Source organism: Grampus griseus (genome assembly GCF_964374135.1).
Source record: "Grampus griseus genome assembly, chromosome: 19".
Classification (NCBI taxonomy): Eukaryota; Metazoa; Chordata; class Mammalia; order Artiodactyla; family Delphinidae; genus Grampus; species Grampus griseus.
This window is the reverse complement of record NC_139013.1, coordinates 14764574-14790825: the sequence shown is the minus strand read 5'-3', so window position 1 is coordinate 14790825 and position 26252 is coordinate 14764574. Positions and strand designations below refer to the sequence as shown.

At 39.2% G+C, this 26252-nt stretch overlaps 1 protein-coding gene across 1 annotated transcript; it reads right to left on the bottom strand.

The window, feature by feature from the left end:
* Positions 1–888: 888 nt before the first annotated feature.
* Positions 889–26252, bottom strand: LOC309837025 (uncharacterized protein). Its single transcript, XM_082677299.1, has 5 exons — positions 25907–26252; positions 24771–24823; positions 11816–11939; positions 11424–11519; positions 889–6162 (listed from the first exon to the last, which is right to left on the bottom strand). The coding sequence occupies exons 2-5, from the start codon at positions 24777–24779 to the stop codon at positions 4727–4729; spliced, it is 1665 nt and encodes a 554-aa protein (XP_082533425.1). The 5' UTR covers positions 24780–24823; positions 25907–26252; the 3' UTR covers positions 889–4726.

The following is a 26252-nucleotide window of genomic DNA, read 5'->3' as shown; positions in this document are numbered from 1 at the left end:
CAGATACATGCCCAGGAGTGGGCTTGATGGATCATATGGTAGTTCTATTTTTAGGTGTGTTTTTTTGTTTGTTTTTGCGGTACGCCGGCCTCTCACTGTTGTGGCCTCTCCTGTTGTGGAGCACAGGCTCCGGACGCGCAGGCCCAGCGGCCATGGCTCACGGGCCCAGCCGCTCCGCGGCATGTGGGATCCTCCCGGACTGGGGCACGAACCCATGTCCCCTGCATCGGCAGGTGGACTCTCAACCACTGCGCCACCAGGGAAGCCCCAATTTTTAGTTTTTTAAGGAGCCTCCATACTGTTCTCCACTATGGTTGTACCAATTTACATTCCCACCAACAGCGTAGGAGGGTTCCCTTTTCTCCACACCCTCTCCAGCACTGTTTGTAGACTTTCTGATGATGGCCATTCTGAATGGTGTGAGATGGTACTTGTGGTTTTGATTTGCATTTCTCTAATAATTAGCGATGTTGGGCATTTTTTTAATGTGCTTTTTCTATGTAATCATTTAAAGCTAACTAGTTACATCTGTAGGTTTTGATTGGAAGGAAGTCCACTGGTATGTTATCAAGTGAGAAAAGGAGGCTATATACTTCAATGTGTCAGCACAATCCCAGTCAAACTACACCACTCCCAGCCATAACCCCCATTACGAAAATAAAGCTCCAATGTGGGTGTGAGAGGGTATGGAGAAAAGGATGAAAGGCTTTTGATGTTGGCACTTCAGAAAATAGGTACAGATAGCTCTTTTTTCTGTGTTGTTTAAACCTTTGCAGTATATCTCATTTTTGGCAAAACATGTTACATAAATTTGGACTAGAACTCTCAAATCTTGAAAATAGAAATATGTATACATGGGCAAAAAATCAGAATCATTTCTTTTTAAAATTTATTGAAGTGTAGTTCAATTACAATGTTGTGTTAATTAATGCTGTAAAGTGACTCAGTTATACATATATTTTTTCATATTCTTTTCCATTATGGTTTATCACAGGATATTGAATATAGTTCCCTGTGCTATACAGTAGGACCTTGTTGTTATCCATTCTATATATACCAGTTTGCATCTGCTAATCCCGAACTTCCAATCCAACCCTCTCCCAACCCCCTCCCCCTTGGCAACCTCCAGTCTACAGAGAATCATTTCTTGACATTCATTATAACTATAACATTTATTATAACTCAAAAAGTTAGAAATTGTAGAGAAAGTATAGATAAAATTTAGTAATCATTTCCCTCTTTAAAAAAAATGCTCTAATTTTTGTTATAAATTGTCCTCCAATGGGTTGATATTTAGCTATGACCGATTTAATCTGTCACATAATACATGTTTACATTAAACTTAGTATGTAATATTTTTCTAAAGTGTGGGGCAAAGGTGGAATACACTGGATGGTGATTATTCCAAATGCTGTGACTGATTACACCCCATGAGGTGTGATTAAGAGGGCAATGCAGTGACCTCACAGCAGTTGAATATGCATATGCTGCTAACAGTTTACTACTTTCAGTGGATAAGTTGTTTTAGTGTCTAGTTTTCAACGTGCAAACACTACATTTATACATCATATTTTTTACAATCTGACAGATCAGGTCATGAACCATTTTATTCTAGACAAAACAACCCCTCTGTTTTCTTTTAATAGGCTGCTAGATTTGACTTGCTATTTTAATTGGAATACTCATATACCATTGAGTACAATGGATTATTTTTATAGCTGATTTGAGCTGGATGCTGTCCTTTTCCAAATTTGGTATAGGGGTTGTGTTAGCCTCATAGCTGATACTCTTTATATCTTAAAGACTTAGATTTTATCTATTCTAGTACTAGAGGAATTATATGGTGTAGCTCTTTAATTAGTTTTTTCTTGGTTCTTACTATATTCAGGAAACTACTACTTTTCCTGGATTTCAGACATACTAAAAAAAAACTGCATATAAACATATACTGTGAGACGCTAAATGCAAACAGACATTTCCTACATCTTAACAAATCAAAGTTGTATATATATACACACATATACGTTTAAGAAAATAATGCTTTTTCTGTAATTTCACATACACTATAAAAAGCTGAATATAAACATTTTCTCATGTTACTAAAGTGGAATAAACGTGTATGTATAGGAAAATATTTTTTTCTAGGACTCGGATATATAAAGTTGAATATAAACTTATAACATATAGGCACAGAATTTCTTAGTTCACACCCATCCGGGCACAGGGCAGTTCTGAATTGTTTCATCATCTCAATAATGTCAAAGACACAAGTTATTCCTGTGCCAATCTCAGTTTCTCGCCTCCCCTGGTTGTAAAATGGCCATAATTCCAGGTATCACACAGACACAGAGACATGCATCCTGTATACAGGAAGACCATTTCCTCCTATTTTGTTAGTAAACAATATTTAACTGAAGCTCACCTGCAGACTTTTTGCTTAGATCTTCTATGGCCGGGACTGTTACACACATGCCCAGCTGCAAAGCAATTAGGAGGGCAAGCATCTGGCATTTAGACTTAGGTGGGCAGCAGGCAATCCTGGCAAAGGGAGAATGGTTAATACCAATGGACAGGCAACCAACAGTGTCAGCCAAACAATATTGGCTTATTTCTTCATCTCCTTCATTTCTGTAGTTACATATCCTTTCTCACTTATGATGCTTGAGTTTTTTCTTTCTAGGGTGCAATCTTTTTCACTTCAAAAAGTTTAAGGTGTTTTTTGGGGCTTTGCACTTATTTTGTTAGAGCACCTCAACATACTAGAGTTGGATGCTTATTCATTCACTCTCTCATTCCTCTGATCAACAGATGTTTAATGGGAACCTACCAGGAATAGGCAGTGCACTAAGTATAAGGAAGTGAGAATGAAGCCCTGCTTTGAATTTTCCCTGTTTTCTACACATACTGAAAGAAGTTAAATTCCCTCAGTAAAGCTTTGGCTGCATCCTACAAATTTTAACATGAAGTTGTCTCTTTGTCATTCATTTGAACGACAATCTGCCTAATGATAATTTGCTTTGATTTCCTTTTCTAAAAAAAAAAAATTATTTATTTTTATTTTTGGCTGCGTTGGGTCTTTGTTGCTGTGCGCGGGCTAAGCGGTGAGCGGGGGCTACTCTTCGTTGCAGTGCCTGGGCTTCTCATTGGGTGGCTTCTCTTGTTGAAGAGCATGGGCTCTAGGCGCTCTCGGGCTCAGTATTTGTGGCTCGCGGGCTCTAGAGCGCAGGCTCAGTAGTTGTGGAGCACGGACTTAGTTGCTCAGCGGTTTGTGGGATCTTCCCAGAGCAGAGCAGGAACCCATGTCCCTTGCATTGGCAGGTGGATTCTTAACCACTGAGCCATGAGGGAAACCCTGCCTTGATTTCCTTTTTAATGTGAAAATTATTTATACAAGTATCTTAAATTTCCTTGTGGAGAAATGGATTTTGGCTGAGGCTTTATTTTCTAATTCACTAAAAGAGAGGCCAGAGATCATGGCATATGTCTCTTGTTTTTTAGAAGGTCTTAAAAAAAATTATCTAAGTCTTCCCTCTGACCTCACAGCACCCCACTTTTATTCTACTGGGGTTCTTTACATTATGAACCCCCTAATGGGGAAAAGGGCAACCTATGAAAAGCTTGTTTTAAAATTTTTCTCCAGAAGGAAATATCTAACATTCCATGAAGAAAGATGATGTAAGATCTTCATATAGGCACTGCACACATAAGGCCTTCCTCTCATATGCTCTCTAATACACAATTAGGAAAACAAAATTAAGAATAAAGCCCCTCTAGGGCTTCCCTGGTGGCGCAGTGGTTGAGAGTCCACCTGCCAATGCAGGGGACACGGGTTCGTGCCCTGGTCCGGGAAGATCCCACATGCCACAGAGCGGCTGCGCCCGTGAGCCATGGCTGCTGAGCCTGCGCGTCTGGAACCTGTGCTCCGCAACGGGAGAGGCCACAACAGTGAGAGGTCCACGTACCACAAAAAAAAAAAAAAGAATAAAGCCCCTCTTATTTAACACACTTTCAATATGAACCAGACACTATTCTAAGGGATACAATGTACACAATGCTACTAAGAAATATGGTTCTAATATTACTAATTGATAAATGAGAGAATTTGGTTAAGTCATTAGCCCTATAAGAAATGAGTAATAATGGTGAAGCCAAGTAAACACTAAATATTGGTTAAATCCTTTCCCACTCTGATTCAGTTCAGAGCTTGCAAACATTTAACAAGAGTTGAATGGAATGGAAGAATCTGCTGCATTTTTAACAATGTAGCCTTCCTCTAGTATGAATTATCAGATGAATAATTAGTTAGCTAAAGCAAACTGGTGTTCCATATAAATATTTATATTATGACTTCTGATTTCCCATAAGGGCTAATTGACCCTTGATGTTGAGAAAAGTTAGAATGATTAATGTCTCTAACACTGCTTTCCTAATAAGCCTTTCCACTTTCCTTATATTCATGGAGTTTTTCACTTTTTCACCAATTGATTGATGTCTAATAAATTCTGAAACACAAATACACCCCTCTCAATTCATAACATTTATAAGGTTTTAAATCAGTAACAAATATCAAATTCTGGACTCCCTCACATCCACAGTATGAACTCTGATATTAAGTTGTTAACCTTAAATGCTTTCCCATATTCCTTACAATTAGAGGGGGTTTTGTTTGTGTTTTACTAGTATGAATTTCCAGGTGTCAATTAAATTCCAAGCTTCCCACATGCCTTCATTCACTCCTCTGTCCTGTATGAATTCTTTGATGTTGACTAAGGTGTGAGCCACGAATAAAGGCTTTCCCACATTCCTTACATTCATAGGGTTTCTCACCAGTATGAATCTTCTGGTGTCGACTAAGTTCTGAGCCACGACCAAAGGCCTTCCCACATTCTTTACACTCATAGGGTTTTTCACCACTATGACTCCTCTTGTGATGAGTAAGTTCTGACCTTCGAATAAAAGCCTTCCCACATTCCTTACATTTATGGGGTCTCTCACCAGTGTGAACTTTTTGATGTCTGATAAGTTCTGTGCTACAAGTAAAGGCCATTTCACATTCCCGACATTTATAAGGTTTCTCACCTGTGTGAGCTCTCTGATGTCTGGTAAGTTCTGAGCCACGACGAAAAGACTTCCCACATTGCTTACATTTATATGGTTTCTCACCAGTATGAACACTCTGATGTCGGACAAGATGTGAATCAGAGATAAAAGCTTTCCCACATTCCTTACATTTATGAGGTTTCTCACCAGTATGAATTCTTTGATGTAGATTCAGTTGTGAGGCACAACTATAGACCTTCCCACATTCCTTACATTCATAGCGTCTTTCACCAGTATGAATTATCTGATGAAGACTAAGTTGTGTGTCATAACGAAAAGCTTTCCCACATTCCTTACACTTATAGGGTTTCTCACCAGTATGGATTCTCTGATGTCGAATAAGGTGTGAGGGACGGGTAAAGGCTTTCCCACACTCCTTACATTCATAGTATTTCTCATCAGTATGAATTCTCTGATGTAAATTAAGTTGTGAGGTAGATGGAAATGGCTTTCCACACTCTGTACACTTATAGGGTTTCTCATCTATATGAATCCTTTGATGTTTACTAAGTTGTGAGTTAGAATGAAAGGCCTTCCCACATTCCTTACATTTATGAGGTTTCTCGGCAGTATTAATGCTCTGAGATTTAATAATCTGAGCGTCACGAATAAAGGCACATTTCTTATTTTCATCACTTTTTTTGCTTTCATGAATTCTCTGATGCTTAATCAAGTCTGACCTACTATTAAAGGCTTTCCCACATTCTCCACATTTAGATTCTTTTTCCTTATTATGACTTCCTTCATGTTGACTATGGTGTGATTGGTACCTGAAAGTCTTACGTTCCTTGGATTCACAGGATTTTGCTCCAGTATGAGTTGTCTGAGGTGTTCTACGATCTGTGCGCTGAATGGAAGTGGATCTTTTTTCAGAGGTTATTGTGGCTTGTCTGAAATGTCCTTCCTGTAGCCTCTCCAAGTGGCATCTGATTTCTCTGTTACTTCTGACCCTAGTATACTCAAGGGTAGAGTTTGTAAGTCTTTTTGTTATCTCTGGTTGAAATGACTGAACTTCATAACTGTCCTCCTTTAGCATCTTGGTTTCTCTTCTAGACTCCCAATCTGTAAGATAACAAAGAAAATAGTGGGTATTTTCATGTTGCAGGAGAAAGGAAAGTTCTAAGGTAGAAATGACAAACTAAAAATAGTGAATAATGTAAACTCTTAACACTGCATTGCAACTTGAAAAAAGGGTTGGGGGGAATAAGAACAGAGAAAATGAGGGGAGCTTGTGAAGGAGGTGATTCTTTGCCTCTGGTAAGAATCAGAATCAGCTGGGGAACCTGTTAAAAATATAATGTCCAGGACCCAACCAACTAAATGAGAATCTAAAGGAGTAGGACATTATCTAACAGCAAATCCTCTCATCTCTAGCCTCAAATATATCCAGGTTTTGACTACTTCTACTAGTATCTCTAGTGGTGATCATGTTGTCCAAAGCCATCTCTCATCAAGATTAACAAAACACTATCCTGGAGTATCTCCCTACTTCCTCCTTATATTCCACACCCAACACAGTGGCTGTACTGTTCTTCTTAAAATAAGCTAGATCATGCCATTCTTCTGCTCAAAATTCTCCACTGTATTTCCCTCTCATGCAGAGTAAAAGTCAAAATCCTCCTGTGATCTACAGGGCCTTCCCTGAACTTGTCCTGCACTACCTCATTCTAACCTCACTGGCTATCTCCTCCCCTCAGCTGACTCTGTTCCAGCTCCCTCACCAACTGGATGGTCAAACTTGCCAAGCACACCTCTCCTTCAGAATCTCTGCCTGCAAATATCTTCCCTTAGATATCAATACGACTCACTCAATTACTTCATTCTGACCTCTATGCAAACGCTGACTTAAGAGACCACTATATATATTTTTTTTTTGGCCATGCATCTCAGTTCCCCAACCAGGGATTGAACCTGGGCCCTGGCAATGAAAGTACCGAGTCCTAACCACTGGGCCACCTGGGGATTCCTCAAGAGACCACACTTTACAAAACAGGACGCTCATCCCTCTACTTACTGCATTTTTCTGCAGTACACATGTCATTTAATCTATTTCTCCAACATTATTACGAAAACTTTCAAACATAAAGAAAAATGAAAAGAATCAGACAGGGAACCCCCATATTCCCACTAGCTAGATTCTACAATAAACATTTGGCTCTATTTGCGTTTTCACACATCTATCTGCCCCTCCATCCATCAATCCATCTTGCAGACATTAGTATACTTCACCTCTAAACTCAACAGATTATATTTTAACTTGTTTATTTCTGTATTGTCTGCTCACCCTTCACTGTACCTATACAGAGTAAATACTCAATGACTGTTTGGTGAATGAATGGCCATTCTTTTTTTTTTTTTTAATCGCCCTGATTGAGGCAACTCAAAGTGTGGCACTCAATGTTTAAATACAGTGCCTTTCCCAGTGCACTTCAAAAAAAATACAAAATTCCCTACCAGACCTGCAAAATTCTATAGTATCTGGTCCCTGCTTCCCTATTCACCTTCATTTTGAGGTGCTCTCACCTTGACTCACCATGAGCTCACTACACTGGCATCCATTTGACTCCCATATCATGCCAATTACTTTCTCATCTTAGACCCTTTCAGGAAATGTTTCATATTCCATGAATGTTTTGTGTTCCAGGATCTCTCCATGGCCAGTTTCTCTCATTCTAAATATCTTAATTTTCTGTCATGTATCCTGTTCTTTGCCCTCGATCTTTTTCTCAGTTCTGGAATTACATATTTGTTCATCAGTTTATCTACTGGTATAATTTCTCCCTAAGTGGCCTAGAACTAACATAATACTTATTGTATGCTCCGTGATATAACCAACCCCAGCATACAGTTTAATTAATGTTAAATAAACGAATCAGTAGATTAAGCGTATTTAAATGGAAATAAAGAGAAATAAGCTAAAGATAATGAGATTAGGAGAGTGACTTGAGATTCACTTATCACTCCATGCTTCTAATTATTTAACAGGTGATAGAGGTGTCTTCCTGCCCCTGATTCCTGCCCAGCTTCAAAATGCTCTCCCTACATCACTTCTGATGCATATGGCAGTTAACACAGAAGCAAGCCTGTGCCATTAGAGCAAATCTGTTCATGTGCCTACACCAGTGTCCTAGAATACTGACAGTTTTACACAACAATAAAAATCTATGTAATCCTACTCAATAACAGCCTAATCAAAAAATAGGCAGAAGACCTAAATAGATCATACAGATGGCCAACAAGTACATGAAAAGATGTTCAACACTGTTAATTATTAGAGAAATGCAAATCAAAACTACAATGAGGTACCACCTCATCCTGGTCAGAATGGCCATCATCAAAAAGGCCATCATCTCCTGGGCATACATCTGGAGAAAACAATATTTTGAAAAGATACATGCACCCCAATGTTCACTGCAGCACTATTTACAATAGCCAAGACATGGAAGCAACCTAAATGTCCATTGACAGAGGAATGGGTAAAGAAGATGTGGTACATATACAATGGACTACTACTCAGCCATAAAAAAAGAATGAAATAATGTCCATCCATGTTGTTGCAGCAACATGGATGGGCCTAGACATTATCATACTAAATGAAGTAAGTCAGAAAGAGAAAGACATATATCATATGTATCACTTATATGTGGAATCTAAAATATGACACAAATGAACTTATATATGAAACAGACTCACAGACATAGAGAACAGACTTGTGGTTGCCAAAGGGGGTGGGTGTGGGAAGGGATGGATTGGGAGTTTGGGATTAGCAGATGCAAACTTATTATACAGAGAATGGATAAACAACAAGGTCCTATTGTACAGCACAGGGAACTATATTCAATATCCTGTGATAAACCATAATGGAAAGAATATGAAAAAGAATATGTATATATTTGTATAACTGAATCACTCTGCTGTACAGTAGAAATTAACACAACATTGTAAATCAACTATACTTCAATTAAAAAAGTGAGCTTCAATTACTACTATTATCAGACAAAACAGACTTTAAGACAAAAATTATAACTAGAGACAAAGGAAATTTTATAATTGACCACTTTATAATGACAATTTTATAATTTTATAATTACTATATAATGATAAGAAGATCAATCCATCAGGAAATTATGTATCAGTTATAAGTATATATGCACCTAATAATAGAGCCCGAAAATACATGGAAGCAAAAACCTACAGAATTAAAGGGAAAAAGTGGCAATTCAACAAACTGAAGACTTTAATGCTCTATTTTCAATAATAGATAGGTCGACTTGCCAGATCAACAAGGAAACAGAAAACAACATACTCTTAAAAAACCAATGAAACAAAGAAGAAATTACAAGAGAAATTAGAAAATACTTTTCAGTATGAATGAAATGAAAACTCAACATACCAAAACTCATGGGATATGGTTAAAACAGGTCTTAAAGGGAAATGTACTGCTTAAATTGCCTATATTAAAACCACAAAAGATCTCAAATCCATAATCTAACTTATACACCTAAGGAACTAGAAAAAGAAGAGCAAACTAAACCCAAAGATACCAGAAGGAAGGAAATAAAGAGAGAAGACAAATAAAATAGAAAAAAAATAGAGAAAATCAACATAACTATAAGTTGGTTCTTTGAAAACAACAAACTGACAAACTTTAGCTAGAATGACCAAGGAAAAAAGAAGATTCATAATAATATCAGGAATGAAAGTGGGGATATTACTACCAACATTACAGAAATTAAAAGAATTTCTAGGGAATACTATGAACAACTATACGCAACAAATTAGATCACTTAGATGAAATGGACAAATTCCTAGAAAGACAACTACCAAAACTAACTCAAGAGGAAAGAGAACATATGAATAGGCCTACAAAGAGATTGAACAGTAATTTAAAAATCTTCCCAGCCCGTGCGCCTAGAGCCCATGCTCCGCAACGGGAGAGGCCACCGCAGGGAGAAGCCAGCACACCCCAGAGAGGGGTGGCCCCTGCTGGCCACAACTAGAGGGGGCCTGCGCACAGCAACGAAGACCCAACACAGCCAAAAAAATAAATAAAATAAAAAATAATAAAAAAAACTTCCCACAAAGAAAAACCCAGGACCAGATGGCTTCACTGCTGAATTCTACTAAACACTTAAAGAAAACTTAAAACAAATCGTTCACAAACACTTCAAATACAAATGCCTCACAAACACTTCAAAAAAAAACAGAAGAGGAGGGAATACTTTCCAATGAATTCTCAGGCCACTACTACCCTGATATCAAAACCAGAAAAAGCCATCACAAGAAAACTATAGATCAATATCCCTTACTTAATATAGACAGAAAAATCCTCAACAAATAAAACCAAACTAAATCCACCAACAAATAGAAAGGGTAATACATCATGACCAAGTGTGATTTACCTGGGCAATGCAAAGTTGGTTTAATACCCAAAAATGCATCAATGCAATATACCATATTAATAGAACAAAGGATACAGACCACATATCTCAATATATGTAGAAAAAGCAGTTAACAAAAGTATTCTAAAACCCTTTCATGATAAACTCATTTGACAAACTAGGAAAAGTGAAGCATTATTCATAGTAGCCTAAAAGTGGAAAACCATCCAAATGTCCATCATTTGATGAATGGATAAACAAAATGTGCTATAGTCACAACATGGAATACTATTTGGCAATATAAAGAAATAAAGTAGTAGTATATTCTACAGCATGTATGAACCTTGAAAACAAACATTCTGCTAATTGTAAGAAGCCAGTCACAAAGACTACGTACTGTGCGATTTCATTAATATGAAATGTCTAGAACAGCCAGCTCTATAGACAGAAAGCAGATTAGTCGTTGCGTAGGGCTGGGTGTGGGGAGTGACCACTAATGGGTATGGGATTTCATTTTGGGGTAAAGGAAAATGTTTTAAAATTAGATTGTTGTCATGGTTGCAAAACTCTGAATATACTAAAAGCCACTGAACTGTATCTTTAAATGAATGAATTCTATGATATGCCAATTATATCTCAAAAGAGCTACTTTTAAGTCAGAACAAAACTGGACCCAAAGTGCAGGGTAAATGGTTGTCTCGTGGGGAAGAGGAAGGCACTTCCTTCCTGAAATCAGAAGGAATAAGAGCAAGGGTAGCATGAAAGTGGTAAGTGGAATGAAAATTTGGGGGCTCATGCCGAAACATCCTTACTTTCTTCTCCAGATCTCAGGCTTTTCAGGGAGCTTTCCTACCAACATCTCAGAAGTGCTGCCTGCCTTCTCACAGGCCAGGTGGGTGACCACCTGCCATGGTCTTTCCCATATGAGTAACCATTACTCACCTGGGCACCATTCTTTTGTCTCGTTGCTGTTAACCATCCAAGGTTCCTTCCCCTGCTCCAATAAGGAGATCACATCTGGCTTAGAATCAGAAAATCCTGTTCAAGAAAGAAAAAAAGGACCAAGTTATGTTGTGAGTGTCCCAAAATTAAAATCAGTCCATGATTATCAGGAAAGAGGAGTAAGTAAATTAAGGGTCAGAGGAAAGGATGAAGAAGATAAAGTCTGATGGAGCAGCCAATTTCTAACTTCACAAGGCACAAAAAGCGTTCTTTGGTAAGCAAGAATCATTAATTCAGTCAAGCACTTGGGAGGCACTCACAAGAAATTTATAACAATAAACACAAAAATTCCAGAAGGCCAATTCTGAATTCTGGAGGGCAGGTCAACTTACCCAGTGAGATCAGGGTATTATAATTCTCCAACATCACATCTCGGTACAAATCCTTTTGAGCAGAGTGCAAGCACTCCCACTCCTTTTGAGTGAAGTAAATGGCCACATCTTTGAACTTCAAGTCCTGAAACCACAGATAAAAATACACAGAAATTAACGGGCAAAATCTTTACAATAAAATAAAAGAAATTTTGAAAAAGCAATTCAATAGGGGAACACCGTTGGGAAAACAGGATGTGCTGGACCTTTCAACATGAGTAAGTCAATAGCTCAATATCAAAAACAAACAACCCAATCCAAAAATGGGCCGAAGACCTAAATAGACATTTCTCCAAAGAAGACATACAGCTGGCCAAAAGGTACATGAAAAGATGCTCAACATCGCTAATTATTAGAAAAATGCAAATCAAAACTACAATGAGGGATCACCTCACACCGGTCACAATGGCCATCATCAAAAAGTCTACAAAGAGGGCTTCCCTGGTAGCGCAGTGGTTGAGAGTCCGCCTGCCGATGCAGGGGAAACAGGTTCGTGGTCCGGTCCGGGAAGATCCCACATGCCGTGGAGTGGCTAGGCCCGTGAGCGATGGCCGCTGAGCCTGCACGTCCGGAGCCTGTGTTCCGCAACGGGAGAGGCCACAACAGTGAGAGGCCCGTGTACCGAAAAAAAAAAAAGTCTACAAAGAATAAATGCTGGATAGGGTGTGGAGAAAAGGGAACCCTCCTACACTGTTGGTGGGAATGTAAATTGATACAGCCACTATGGAAAACAGCATGGAGGTTCCTTAAAAAACTAAAAACAGAGCTACCATATGATCCTGCAAGCCCCTCCTGGGCATATATCCAGAGACAACCATAATTCGAAAAGATACATGCACCCCAGTGTTCACTGCAGCACTACTGACAATAGCCAAGACATGGAAGCAACCTAAATGTCCATCTACAGATAAATGGATAAAAATGATGTGGTACATTTATACAATGGACTATTATGCAGCCATAAAAGAGGAATGAAATAATGCCATTTGTAGCAACATGGATGGACCTAGAGATTATCATACTAAGTGAAGTAAGCCAGACAGAGAAAGACAAATATCATATGATACTGCTTATATGTGGAATCTAAAAAAAAAGGATACAGGCTTCCCTGGTGGCGCAGTGGTTAAGAATCCACCTGCCAATGCAGGGGACACGGGTTCAAACCCTGGGCCGGGAAGATCCCACATGCCGTGGAGCAACTAAGCCCGTGTGCTACAACTACTGAGCGTGCACTCTAGAGCCTGCGAGCCACAACTACTGAGCCCACATGCTGCAACTACTGAAGCCTGCACGCCTAGAACCCATGCTCTGCAACAAGAGAAGCCACCACAATGAGAAGCCCGCGCACTGCAACAAAGAGTAGCCCCCGCTCACCGCAAGTAGGAAAAGCCCGCACGCAGCACGAAAGACCCAACACAGCCAAAAATAAAATAAATTTATAAAAATAAATAAATAGATTTTTTTTTAAAGATACAAATGAACTTATATACAAAACAGAAATAGACCCACAGATATAGAATACAAACTTATGGTTACCAAAGGGGAAAGGTGGGTGGGGGAGAGAGAAATTAGGAGTTTGGGATTAACATATATACACTACGCTTCATTAACATAGATAATCAATAAGTACCTACTGTATAGAACAGAGAACTACACTCAATATTTTATAATAACCTATAAGGGAAAAGTATCTGAAAAAAATATATGTATAACTGAATCACTTTGCTGTACACCTGAAACTAACACAACATTGTATCAATAAATTGATTATACTTTTTTAGGGAAAAAAAAAGAAAGAAAACATGGATAGGTCAGTGTGGAAACAAGGATGATCACAGCACACGTTCTTGGTGCACACATCATTTTTTTTTTAATTGAAATACTGTTGATGTACAAATTATATGTTTCACGTATATAACAGTGATCCACAATTTTTAAAAGTTATATTCCATTTATAGTTATTATAAAATATTAGTTACATTCCTTGTGTTGTACAAATCATTCTTAAACATGCTTGCTACTACAGATATAACCTCTCGGCATTATCCTCTTCCACTGTTTATTCCCAGGCCTGGGTGGATAGAGTACAGATAATTGGTGTCTTCCAATTAAATGAAGCTGTACGTACATGTACATAGCACATGCTATGTTCAGCACATAACACTGTGACCATCTCCTTCCATTCTCTCATTTTAAAAATTTGTTTAGAAGTCTGAAGAATTCAGGAATTTCCTGGCTGTCCAGTGGTTAGGACTCAGCGCTCTCACTGCCAAGGGCCTGGGTTCAATCTCTAATAGGGGAACTAAGATCCCACAAGCCACGCGAACAGAAAAAAAAAAAAAAAAGTCTGAAGAATTCATAGATATCTTTAAAAAATCTCTCTCTCTGAACATAGGATTTGGATATAACTTATGTGAATTAATTTCTTAAAAACTCAGGCTCATATTCAATTCTAGCTGTTTTACTTGTCACTATAAATAGACATAATTTTCATTGGCTGTATGATGCCCCATCTTATGTGTTCAATGTTCTCATTTTGCAGCACTAGCTTAAACAAGTTCTCCTGCGGTTACAAGAGTCGTTACTTCTCAATAATTTATGCATCTGGTTAAACTGTTCCTGTTACAATAAGTTGTCCCTAACTATACTCCCCTTGGTCCAGAACTACCAGGACTGATGAAGTAAGATCCAGACTCACATTGATGTGACCCAAGATGAGTATACACCACACAAGTTCAAAATGGACCCACGGACTCCTTGGAATATCACATAACTTCATATACTGAATCTATCATATTCCCAGTCAAAAAAAATCTCAAAGCTAAAGACACGGGCAAATACTGAGAATGCAACAAATCAGTGTCAATTACCTTCTTGTTTATCTGGAAAACCCAGGTTTGCAACATGGAATCTCACTTAATGAATCACCTCCACTTCATCAAAGCACAGCTCGAACAAGGGAGGTACAAAATTTTCAGCAAGGGTTGATTTCCCCATTCCATCAGTACTCCTGGTGGAAGGATAAGCACTTATGGAATGCTAAGGGGTTTTCTGAATAAATAGCTAAACATTTGTTGGAGAACAGAGAGACACTTATGGGACAGCAGCCTTTGGTAGCATCACTCATTGGAATAGGAAGAAGTGGGGAACAAGTCCCTTGGAAAGGCTCAGGGAGGCAGGCAGTTTCAGGAAAAAGAAATCCACTGCTGAAATCTTCCAGAATAAAAAATGCTTTCAAAGAAGGAGAGAAGAAACATCAGTTCATATAAACAATGGCTTTTAGGGTTGCAAAACCAGATCATTTATATCCTGGGCTCATCTAAGAGAAAAGAAAGCTTAAAAAGGCAAAGGAAGAAGAAGCAAGAGCAGCCCTGAGTCACCAGACTGACCTCAGAGTTCCCAAAGGACTGAAAATGAATTTTCCTCTTTCCTCCTCTGTTCCTATCTTCCTGCTTTTGGCAACCCAGTGTGTACACACACACACGCACAGAGTCTCTTTCTTTTTCTTGACTTGAAGGAGAATAACAAACCTTCGCTTTCCCTGAATCCCAGGGAATCCATCTGTCCATAATGTATTGGTTCTGCACTGCAAAGACCTGGGACCTCTAGGACCAGGCCCTCAGAGTAAGGAAAAAGTAGAAGCAGCACTCCCATTCTCAGGGGCTACAAGGAAAACTGCCTGACTTGAACTCTGGCTACTGGTAGAAGGAAAATATTCTCCCCTGAGGAACTGTAACCACAAATTAGCCCTCACACAGGTCTCAGCTCACATTCCTATTACTAAAATGAATCTAAAAAACCTACCATCTATGAATCTACTTTAATGTGGTTCTGGTTTGGCGGTGCTCCTGGAAGAAGCAAGCCCAGATGTGTCCTAGAGGAACAACATTCACCCAGACCTCAAGAATCCATGGGTAGAATTCCAAGGAAAATGACCAAGGAGTCAAAAATAATAAAACAACACAACACTGTGAATGAACTAAATGCCACTGAACTGTACACTTTAAAATGATTAATTGTATGCTATGTGAATTTCACCTAAATAAAAAATTAAATAAAAATGAAACATGCAAAGAGGCATAATTCCATGATCCAAGAGGCAGGAAATCAACTGTTTCAACTTTCATTATATTTGAAAATTTCCATAATAAAATGTTGGAGGGAAAATATCACACCTGCAAAAATTTACATATTATGTAGATAACGCAGGTATATGATTTTTAAAAAGGGAGTAAGGTATTAAGAAACAAAACTCCACAAAGATAACAGGTAGATTTAAAAGAAAAAAATTTACAACTTCTAGAATAAAAAACACAATACCTAAAATTAAATCATACAATGGCTAGAATAAATATCTCTGAAGAGAAAAATTACTGGGCTGAAATATTTAAAAAGAAATTACGCAGAATGCTATCAAAGACAATGGGGGAAAGTATAAGAGGTTAAGAAGATAAAGCAAGAAGGTTTAACAGATATCTAACTAGAGTTCTAGAAGAAAAAAGGAGAAAGGACTGAAAAAGGTAGTAATTGAAGACATAATGTCTAAGAAATTTTCACAACTGGCAAAAGAAAGCATTATTCAGAAGCCAAATGAGTCTCAAACAATAAATAAAAAGAAATCCAGGGCAATTATATAAAAACTGAAGAGCATTAAAAACAGAGACTATGTTAAAAGTAATTTGATATTAAAGACATTGTCTACAAAAGAATAACAGTCTGATTGACAGATGTCTATTCAACAGCAACAATGTAAATCAGAGATGACAGAATAAAAATTCTCTCTCACAAGGGAGGACAAACAAAAACATTTTCAAAAAGCCAAAAGAACAGAAATTCATTAATGTATGTACTTCCAACTAAAGGAAAGTGTTCCCAGATAGAGGGTTTGAGATGTAAGAATGGTGAATGGTGCCGTTCTTTAAAATGGCAAAAATGTGGATAAACTAAGCTAACGTTCAATATATAAAATAATAAAAACGTTTTATGGACTAAAAAAAAACAATGAAAGAAAAATACCTGACTACAATATAAGTTGCTTGATCAGCTGGAATATCTACTTCCTTATACTATTCAGCAAGAGCATAAAGATGTTCTTTAGTTTCAGACACTGGTAAGAAAAGTATGTTAAAATGTCTAAGGTAACCAATAAATAAACAAACACAGTTCATAACTTTCAAACTCACAGAAGGGAAAAGGGAATGAGATAATAAAATACAGAAAAGGTAGAATAAAAAGCACAAACTAAGTCAACAAAGATACTTTCAATTATGTCAGTAATTACAACTACTGTATAGACTATATGCTCTGATTAAAAGATACAGTTGGTCAAAAACCAAAGCCCAGTTATATGCTGTTTATAAGAGACACATCCAAAACATAAACATCCAGAAAGACTGGAAGTAAAAGGCTAGTAGATAACGTGTACACACCTAACAAATAATAAATATATATAGTAAATACACACAAAACAAAAAGGAACAGAATTATGACAGATAAACCCTCATCATTATGGGAGATTTAACATACCTCTCAAAATAACTGATAGATAACACAGATAAAAAGTCAGTAAAAATAGAGAACACTTAAATAATAAAACTAGTGAGCTTGATTTATTGGCCACATACAGAAAAATGCACCCAACTCAAATAATAATCATCTCAATCATATCTGGAAGATTCAGAAAAACTGACCACACTGGACTTTAAGACAAGACAGAAACATTTTTCATGAATACATACTAATAAAAAGATGCACCTTAATAGGATTGCCTATGGGGGGTGGGTGGGAAATGGAATGGAAGAGAAGTAAATAATCAGAACAAGTGAACAACCTTGCCCAGACCAATAACAATGTGCCATGAAGTGAAGATTATGATTAACACTGCACTCAAAGCCTCCCCCCATCCAACCAAGGGAAAAAGAAAAAAGAAAAGAAGGGAACACTATGACATATTTTATGAGGCTAGACCAGAAGTCAGCAAACTTTTTCTATAAAGGGACAGAAAGTAAATATTTTATGTTTAAAATTTTACTTATTTATTTATTTTTGCTGCATTAGGTCTTTGATGCTGCGCGCAGGCTTCTCATTGCGGTGGCTTCTCTTGTTGCGGAGCACGAGCTCTAGGCGCGCGGGCTTCAGTAGTTGTGGCTCGCGGGCTCTAGAGCACAGGATTGTGGTGCACGGGCTTAGCTGCTCCGCAGCGAGTGGGATCTTCCCGGACCAGGGCTCAAACCCATGTCCCCTGCATTGGCAGACAGATTCTTAACCAGTGCGCCACCAGGGAATCCCAAGTAAATATTTTAAAGTCTGTGGGTCATTACTGTCTCTTGTAACTACTCTACTCTCACAGGGGCATGGAAGTAGCCGTAGACATTACATGAATGAATGAGTGCGGCTATGTTCCAATAAAGCCTTACTTATGGAGACTGAAATCTAAATTATACCATTTTCATATGTCATAAAATATTATTCTTCTTTTAATTTTTTTTCTAACCATTTAAAAATGTAGAAAACATTCTTGGCTTACAGGCCAGGGCCACAGTTTGCTGACTCTTGGACTAGAGTAACCTTGACAACATAACTTGCATAAAGATTTTATGAAAAATGGAAATTATAGGCCAAGCTTACACATGCTACAGATGTAAAAATTCTTTTTTTCTTTTTTTTGGTACGCGGGCCTCTCACTGTTGCGGCCTCTCCCGTTGTGGAGCACAGGCTCCAGACGCACAGGCTCAGCGGCCATGGCTCACGGGCCCAGCCGCTCCACGGCATGTGGGATCTTCCCGGACCGGGGCACGAACCCGTGTCCCCTGCATCGGCAGGCGGACTCCCAACCACTGCACCACCAGGGAAGCCCAGATGTAAAAATTCTAAATAAATTATTAGCAAACTGAATTCAGCAATATGAAAAAGAATAATACATCATGGCCAAGTTAGGTTTCTCCTGGTATAACATAGTATAAATGATTTTAGAAATCAATTAAAGTTACTAAGCACATTAGCAAATTAAAAGAGAAAATCCATAAGATCACCTCAAGAGATGTAGAAAGGTGTTTCAAAGAATTCAATATTCATTCGTGATTAAAAATTCAGAGCAAATTAGGAATAAAAAGTAATGTCTCTAACCTGATAAAGGACATCTTGAAAAAAACCAAAAATCCAAGAGAAAGCATCATAAATAGAAGTGAAACATCAAAGGAATTCTCTCTAAAACTGGGACTAAGAAAATGTGCCCACATTCTCACCAGTCAATACTGTTCTGGGAGATGGAGCCAGTGTGATAAGACAAGAATTAGCACCAAATAAAGACTGAAAAATGGAAAACATCAATATTTACAGATAACACAATTATTTACACACAAAAAGTGTCCTTATTCATCAATGATATGATTATCTAAGTTAGATGACCCCAAATCCAAAAGAACCTACAAGATATTACAATAAATGAGAGTTCAGCAAGTTGGATGGATATAAAATCATTATCTAAAAATCAATTTCATGTCTGTATACAAGAAACAATGAGAAAATTAGTCTAAAAATTAATACCATTCACAAAAAACACAAAATATTAAAATACCTAGGAATAAAATTAACAAAAGGCATGTAAGACTCCAATTAAAAACCTTTATTAGAAACCATTATACAAGACTGAAATCAGCAGAGTTACACCACATAGAGTGAGAGGAAAACTCAATACTGTAAAAATGTCAACATTCCACAAAACGATCAAAGATTCAATGTCGTACGAATTGATATCCCAACTGGATCTCTATGTAACTTGATCAGCCAACTCTAAAATTTATATGGAGAATCCAAAGGCCAGAAACAGCTAAGTCACTCTTCGAGGACAAGACTATGATGGTAGAGGAACATGACTTACCAAATATCATATATTATTACCAAGCTGTCTTAATTAAGACAATGTGGTTTTGGTGGAGGGATAGACAAATAGGCCAGCTGGGAAAAACAAACACACCAGTGGATTAGAAAGGACAGAATAGACCAAAGCGTGTGTGTGTGTGTGTATATATATATATATATATAAACTTAATTTATGACAGAATTGCCACTGAATTACAGAGAGGAAAGGATGATTGTGGAGTAAGAAATTTGGCCTCCAAAGAGAGATTCTTGCCTTTGTCTAGCTAATAGGACAACCTCTAAACACTTGGAATTCCCCAAGTGACAGGAGTGTCTTTATTACTTATGGTGGGCCCCCAAGACCACATATGTTAGTTTATGCTAACGAAACAATGTAGGGTAGGGGCTGGCCATGCAAGAAAGACCAACCATGTAATCAGAACCTTGGGGCTTTGGGTTATGTGATAGCAGCTTGACTTCCAGGCAAGTAGGGAAGGGAGATGCTGGAGATTGCATTTAACCACGTGAAAATGATTCAATCTTGCCTATGCAATGAAGCGTCAATAAAAACTCTAGGCACTGAGCTCAGGTGAGCTTCCCTGCATGTTGTCACATATCAATATTGGGAAGGTAAACTTCAAGTTTGGAACCCTCTCAGATTCTATCCTACGCATCTTTTCCCTTGGCTAATTTTGTTGCTGTTGTTCTATCTGTCCAGTAAGACTGCAAGTTTTTTTTTAATCGAAGTATAGTTGATGTACAATATTATATGTTACAGGTGTACAATATAGTGATCCCTTGGCTAATTTTAATGTATCCTTTCCCTGTAATAAATGTGACCATGAATTAATAGCTTTCAGTGAGTTCTGTGGGTCTTTCTAATAAGCTGTTGAACCTGAGGGTGGTTGTGAGAATTTATCCAAATGGAAGAAGTAAAATTGGACCCTTGCCATACACCATGGTAAAAATCAACCCCAAGTGAATTAAAAGCTTAAACACAAAAGGCAAAACAAAACCATTTATAGAAAACATTATGGGAAAATATCTTTACTCTTAGGAGAAAAGAGATTTCTTAAACAAGACACACATAAATTAGTAAAGGAAAACAGTGTTAAATTTGATGGCATTAAAATTGAGAATTTCTACTATCTAAAGGTTAGAAGTCAAGACAAAAAATGAGAGAAAGCATGTACAGCACATATGACTGACAATCCACAATATTTAAGGAATGCTTACAAAGCATTAAAGGGAACGAAAAACTGGAAATATAAAACTCAATAGAAAAATTAGAAAATGAGATGAAATGGTACTTCAGAGAAGAGAAAGCATGAAAGGGGGCTCAACCTCATTTAAAACCAAGATACGCACATTTAAATTCAGAATAACATAGCAATTCATGCCTACCAAATGGGTAAAAATTGAAGTCTGACAGTACCAAGTATCTGGTGAGGATATGAAGTAACAGGATTTATTACTGGGTATAAACACTAGAACAACTGGGCAATGTCTAGTGAGATTAAAGATGCACATACCCTATGACCCAACAATTCCATTTCCAGTTATATAACTAGAGAAATTCTTGTGCATGGTACCAAGAGACAAATTCAAGGATGTTCACAGGAATAATGACTGTAATATGAAAGAAAAAACATATATTTATACAGTGGATGGCTATACAGTAGGATAAATTCACAATGTGAATGAATCTCATGAATATACATTGAGAGACAAGTAATGAAGTTGCAGAAGATTCCAAACAGTTTGATTTTATTTATATCAAATTTTAAAATGACAATAAACACATATGATTAAAACTGTAAAGAAAAGCAAGGGAAAGAAAAACATAAAATTCAGAATAACAGTTACCTCTGAAGGGCAGAAAAGGGAATTGGATTGGGATGATTCACAGCTCACATGGGGTTTTTAACAATGCTTAATGCTCTACTTCTTAAATATGGGTGTTCACTCATTCACCACACCATAAACATTTTTTACTATTCAATATTTAATAAAAGCAGTTTTTAACGAGAGTTACAATACAGTGTGACAAGAACAGATGCAACACAGGGGAATGCAGTCACTCAGAGGCAGCAAGCATAATCAGGAAAGTGAAGTAGGCTTCACAGAACCCTGAGAAAGTGGTGGTGAGGGATAAGCGCCCCTCTTGTGCTTCTTGTGCCATGGAGGCCAGAGATAGCACTGGGCATTCTGAGAAGGGCTAAAGTCAAGTCAGAGAGGGAGCAGAGCAATGAGACTGAAAACAAGTATCAGCTCGCGAGACCTTTAGAGGTTCTCACAGGTCAGGGATTTTTTTTTTTTTTGCCGTGCCACGTGGGTTGCGGGATCTTAGTTCCCTGAGCAGGGATTGAACCCGCGCCCTGGGCAGTGAAAGTGTGGAGTCCTAACCACTGGACCACCAGGGAATTCCCTCACAGGTCAGGGATTTTAAGCAGGATACATGAGCTCCGATTACAAGTAGAAGAAACTTCCTATGGGAAACGAGGTACAATGACTTACTTAGGTTGAGAGGTATGTGGAGAATTTCCTGTAACAAGTAAAAGATTAACTGGGGCCCTGAAAAGGAACAGAACTCCAGCAAACAAAAACAGACCAAGCAGCATTCCAAGCAGAGTGAACGTGGTAAGTTGGAGGTAGAGAGGGAGACTAATTGAATCCTGTGTGTCTGAGGAGCAGACAGTTCACTGGGGTAACTGGTGGGGGATTCTGGGCAAGGAGTAGATAGAAGCGATGCTGAAGAAGTCCAAGGGGATCAGAACAGAAAGGTCTTGGGTGACAGTCACCTCTGCCAGGACTCAACATACCATCTTTAGTCACCACTTTACTCCAATACTAGGATTGGTGCTCTAGTAAATATAGAATGTGCTTTTTAGTAAATAAACAATGAATGTGAAAGAGCTAGAGCTTTATCCTGAAAGTAACAGGGATTCACTGAATAAAGGAAGTGACATAACTGGACTACTTTATTTTTGAGGAATAACCTAGAGCCAGGGAGTACGATTAAATCAACGTATCACCCACTTCCACAAAAGTCTCATCTGGCACAGAGATAGTGGAGTGAGGTCACAGGGCACGAGACCGAAAAGGAGCAGGAAAGGGACAGATGCAAAGGGATCTGCCACCACACTGAATGTTGGGGAGATCAGGAAGTAGGAGCTGGGGACCTCCCGGTTGCTGGTGTAAGCGCACATTCAGGTAAATTTCCATTACCACCATATTCCCCAAACCCTGTAGACTACATTATACAGAAGAAGTTATGAGGAAGCCATGGTCTGAGAGCTAATAAATGGTGGATATTGGGTAAGACTCTACGCTTTTATGCCGTGCAGAGCCTCTTATTAATACAGTGAAAGGACAATGATCACTCTGAGGAGAGGAGGAAACAGGGAGAAATGGACAGTCGAAGGTTGAAGGGCAAAGGGGAGCTAGACTTTCTTCCTCACCCAAATATGCTGAGAATTGATGGGGAGAATGTAGTCCTCTTCTGAGAATCTTAGGAAGGGTCTGGCCAGAATGGAAATTGGAAGACAAATTCAATAAGTTCTCACAGGATTCAGAAAAGTCAAAGAGAAAGGAAGAAACAGATTCATCCAGAAAAGAAAGAATATTTCTTTAGTCTTTAGGGTGAAAAGAATCCTTGAAAAGCAAGTGGACAGAATTAATAAAGGAAGACCTTCACTCAGACACATCCAGGAAAAAAAAACTCCGAATCTCACATACTACAAATACCATGCCATTCTTTAAAATCAACTAGAAATTTTACAGCCAACATTCTCTAGTTATATCTCAAACCAGATACCTTAAGGATTAAATTGTTTAGACAAAAGTACTTTAGAAAAATGAGTGACTTTCTATTTTTGTAGAGAAGACCTTCTGGCATGACATAAAGAGAACATTTTTTGAAAACTCTGAATCTTAAAAACACACAAAAGATACATTAACCGTGAAAAAATATTTCTAAAACAACCTGTAAATGACAAAGAGAAAATATGCTTAACGTATAAACTGACAAATGGGCAAAAGAAATCAGTAGGCAATTTAGAAATCCCAACTGTACCATTTATTAACTGTAATTTTGGACCAAGTGACTTAACAGAATCTATTTTCTCATCTGTCAACTTAGAATAATAATATATTTCATAAAATCTGAGATGCCACTGACTGTAAAGCCACCATTACTTTATATACCATGAAAGAAAAAAAATGCAATCAATGAAACTATAACTTAAAGGGAATTGACAAACCCATCCTGATTTCAGAGAAGTTAAAATGTGGGGGAAAAAAGCATCACTGAATTAATGAAAAGTAGTCATAACTGACTCATTGGGTTGTTATGTGGATTCAACAAGATAACACATATCAAGAGCTTCAAACTACAAGTGGCTCAAAGTAAACACCCAATAAGTTAGTTGCTTCTATTAGTAATATGATCCCATTCTGTGAATAAAATTACATACCCACACATACGTGCAGACAAAATAATTTAAAAACATTAATAGTGATTAACCTCTAGGTGGTGGGACCATGGGCCATAAACTTTAATAACTTACTCAAATTTTGAAATTTTTGCAAAACTCCTATATAACTTTAATCGTTAGAAAGAGAGCAATTAGGTTATCTCTATTTGGAGGGGGGGATATCTAAATCTGAAAGGGGCAGGCAGGCATTCCAGGCTGTTAGAAATCTGGAAGCAAATAGGCTACTGCATGTGACTCTGGAGGGGACAACAAAGAAATTAGTGAGACTTAACTAAACTTATTCTGTTCTTCAACTTCCCTGCCAAATCACGGAGGCACATCCTGTCAAGAATGTTATAGCACTGAACAAAATCCAGGGAAATGGAAAATTCAGATCAGATAAGACAATGTATGCAAGGCAGACAGCCCAGGTTTAGGTTCCTGGCTTGTTTAGGAGGAAACCATCTCTTCCCCTTTCTCCAAATCACTACTGTAAATCTCTTGGCTAGAATCCTGAAACAGGATAGTGTCCTGAAAACAGAGAAGCCCTTTCCAAGAAGAAAATTGCAAATACAACTTACCTTCGCCATGACTTTTGATGAACAGCAGCTCTTTTCTCCTCCTCTTCTGGATTCTTAGAGAAGGAAAAAGGTAGAAAATGGTTAAGAAACTAAGAGACAGCAGGTCCTTCCTGGAGCCCAGAGGAGGCCGAGTCAGAACAAATCCCTACCCCACCCCAGGCACTGAGAGGGAGTCCAAAACCAAAGAAGCCTGCAACCCCACCACCCTCTCTCATCTTCAAAAAGAAGAGCAGGCGACCTTAGGCGCCCTGATGGGAGTCTTGGGAAAGACTCCCAGACTGTGGCCTCTTTCCTCCATAAGAACCTGACTTTGGGTATTTTCAGACCCCAGTATCGTACACTGAGCCCAGATCTGTGGCTCCAAGAAACATCCTAATTGGATTCACCTGTTAAAGAATCCCACATTCCTGTCCTTTAGGCTGGGGGCACCCGCCTGGGCCTTGGTGGCCACACGGTGAAAGAACAGAGAAGTGGAAGTCGGAGGGCGTCCCAGCCCAAAGCTCTAGAAACCCCCCGACACCACCATAAACAGCCCCAGAAGCGCCATTCACTGCGCTGGAGAGCGAGCGGCTGCAGCTGTGCCACTTCTTGGGCTGGAGAGTGCAATGGGAGCGCAGTCCCGGCCTGAGGTAGACGCCCGGAACACACCCACCCGCGCAACCCACTCAGCGCCCACCAAAAATGTACAAAGAAGGCGCCATTCCCAGCTCCAAAGGGCAGAGTCTGCGACGTGGCCACATTGGGCGCGCGCACACCGAGCCACAGGGAGTCCCGCTTTGATAGAGTACCCACCACAGCACCGCGAGGCACTGGTTGCCGAGCACCGGTCGTCTGGCGCACAAACCAACACCAGGGAGTATCTCACGGACTTTCCCCAGGCAGGAGGCCACACAGCTACGGGACCCCTGACCTCCAGACATCCCCAGCCCGCCCCCGCGCCAGCCTGAAGCCACACCCTCCCGTGATGGCGCGCGGCCCATACCTCCCACCCCCGAGTGTGGACAAGCGGCCTGGAGAGCACCACCCTCCCTGTCGTCCTTTATTTTCCAAGCGCGTGCACGCAGCTTGGACATGCCCGACAGCCACCCATATTTAAAACTCCCGAAGGACCCCAGCCCTGCCCCGAGCCTCCTCACCGTCCACTTCTCCGGGGTCCTCTCACTCCAGTCTGATTGAATCCGCCCCAAACCAGTGAGCGAGGCAACCTGGAATGCCCCGATCCTTTGCGTCCGAACTCCCGGCAACTCACACCGGCCAGCGAACTTCGGCCGGAATCCGCATACACCGCGGAGCCCTCGGGGAAATGTAGTCCAGAGAGGGAAAAAAATCCAAATGGAGCCTGAACCGGCACAAGTCTTCTCCGCCCCAAGTCGCGTCGTGTTCCAAGCTTCAATGAAGCCCAGTCCTGACCGCCCAGCCGCACGCGAACATCCTCCAAGAACCTGGGCGAACTCACAGGTCGAGGTAGCAATAGGTGGCTGC

What these genes read in the sequence shown, in the direction of transcription:
- LOC309837025 (XM_082677299.1), bottom strand. An exon ending in TAATACCCTGATCTCACTGG is followed by an intron (nt 11,520 to 11,815) that starts GTAAGTTGACCT and finishes TTTCTTGAACAG; the next exon opens with GATTTTCTGATTCTAAGCCA. An exon ending in GACAAAAGAATGGTGCCCAG is followed by an intron (nt 6,163 to 11,423) that starts GTGAGTAATGGT and finishes GTTATCTTACAG; the next exon opens with ATTGGGAGTCTAGAAGAGAA.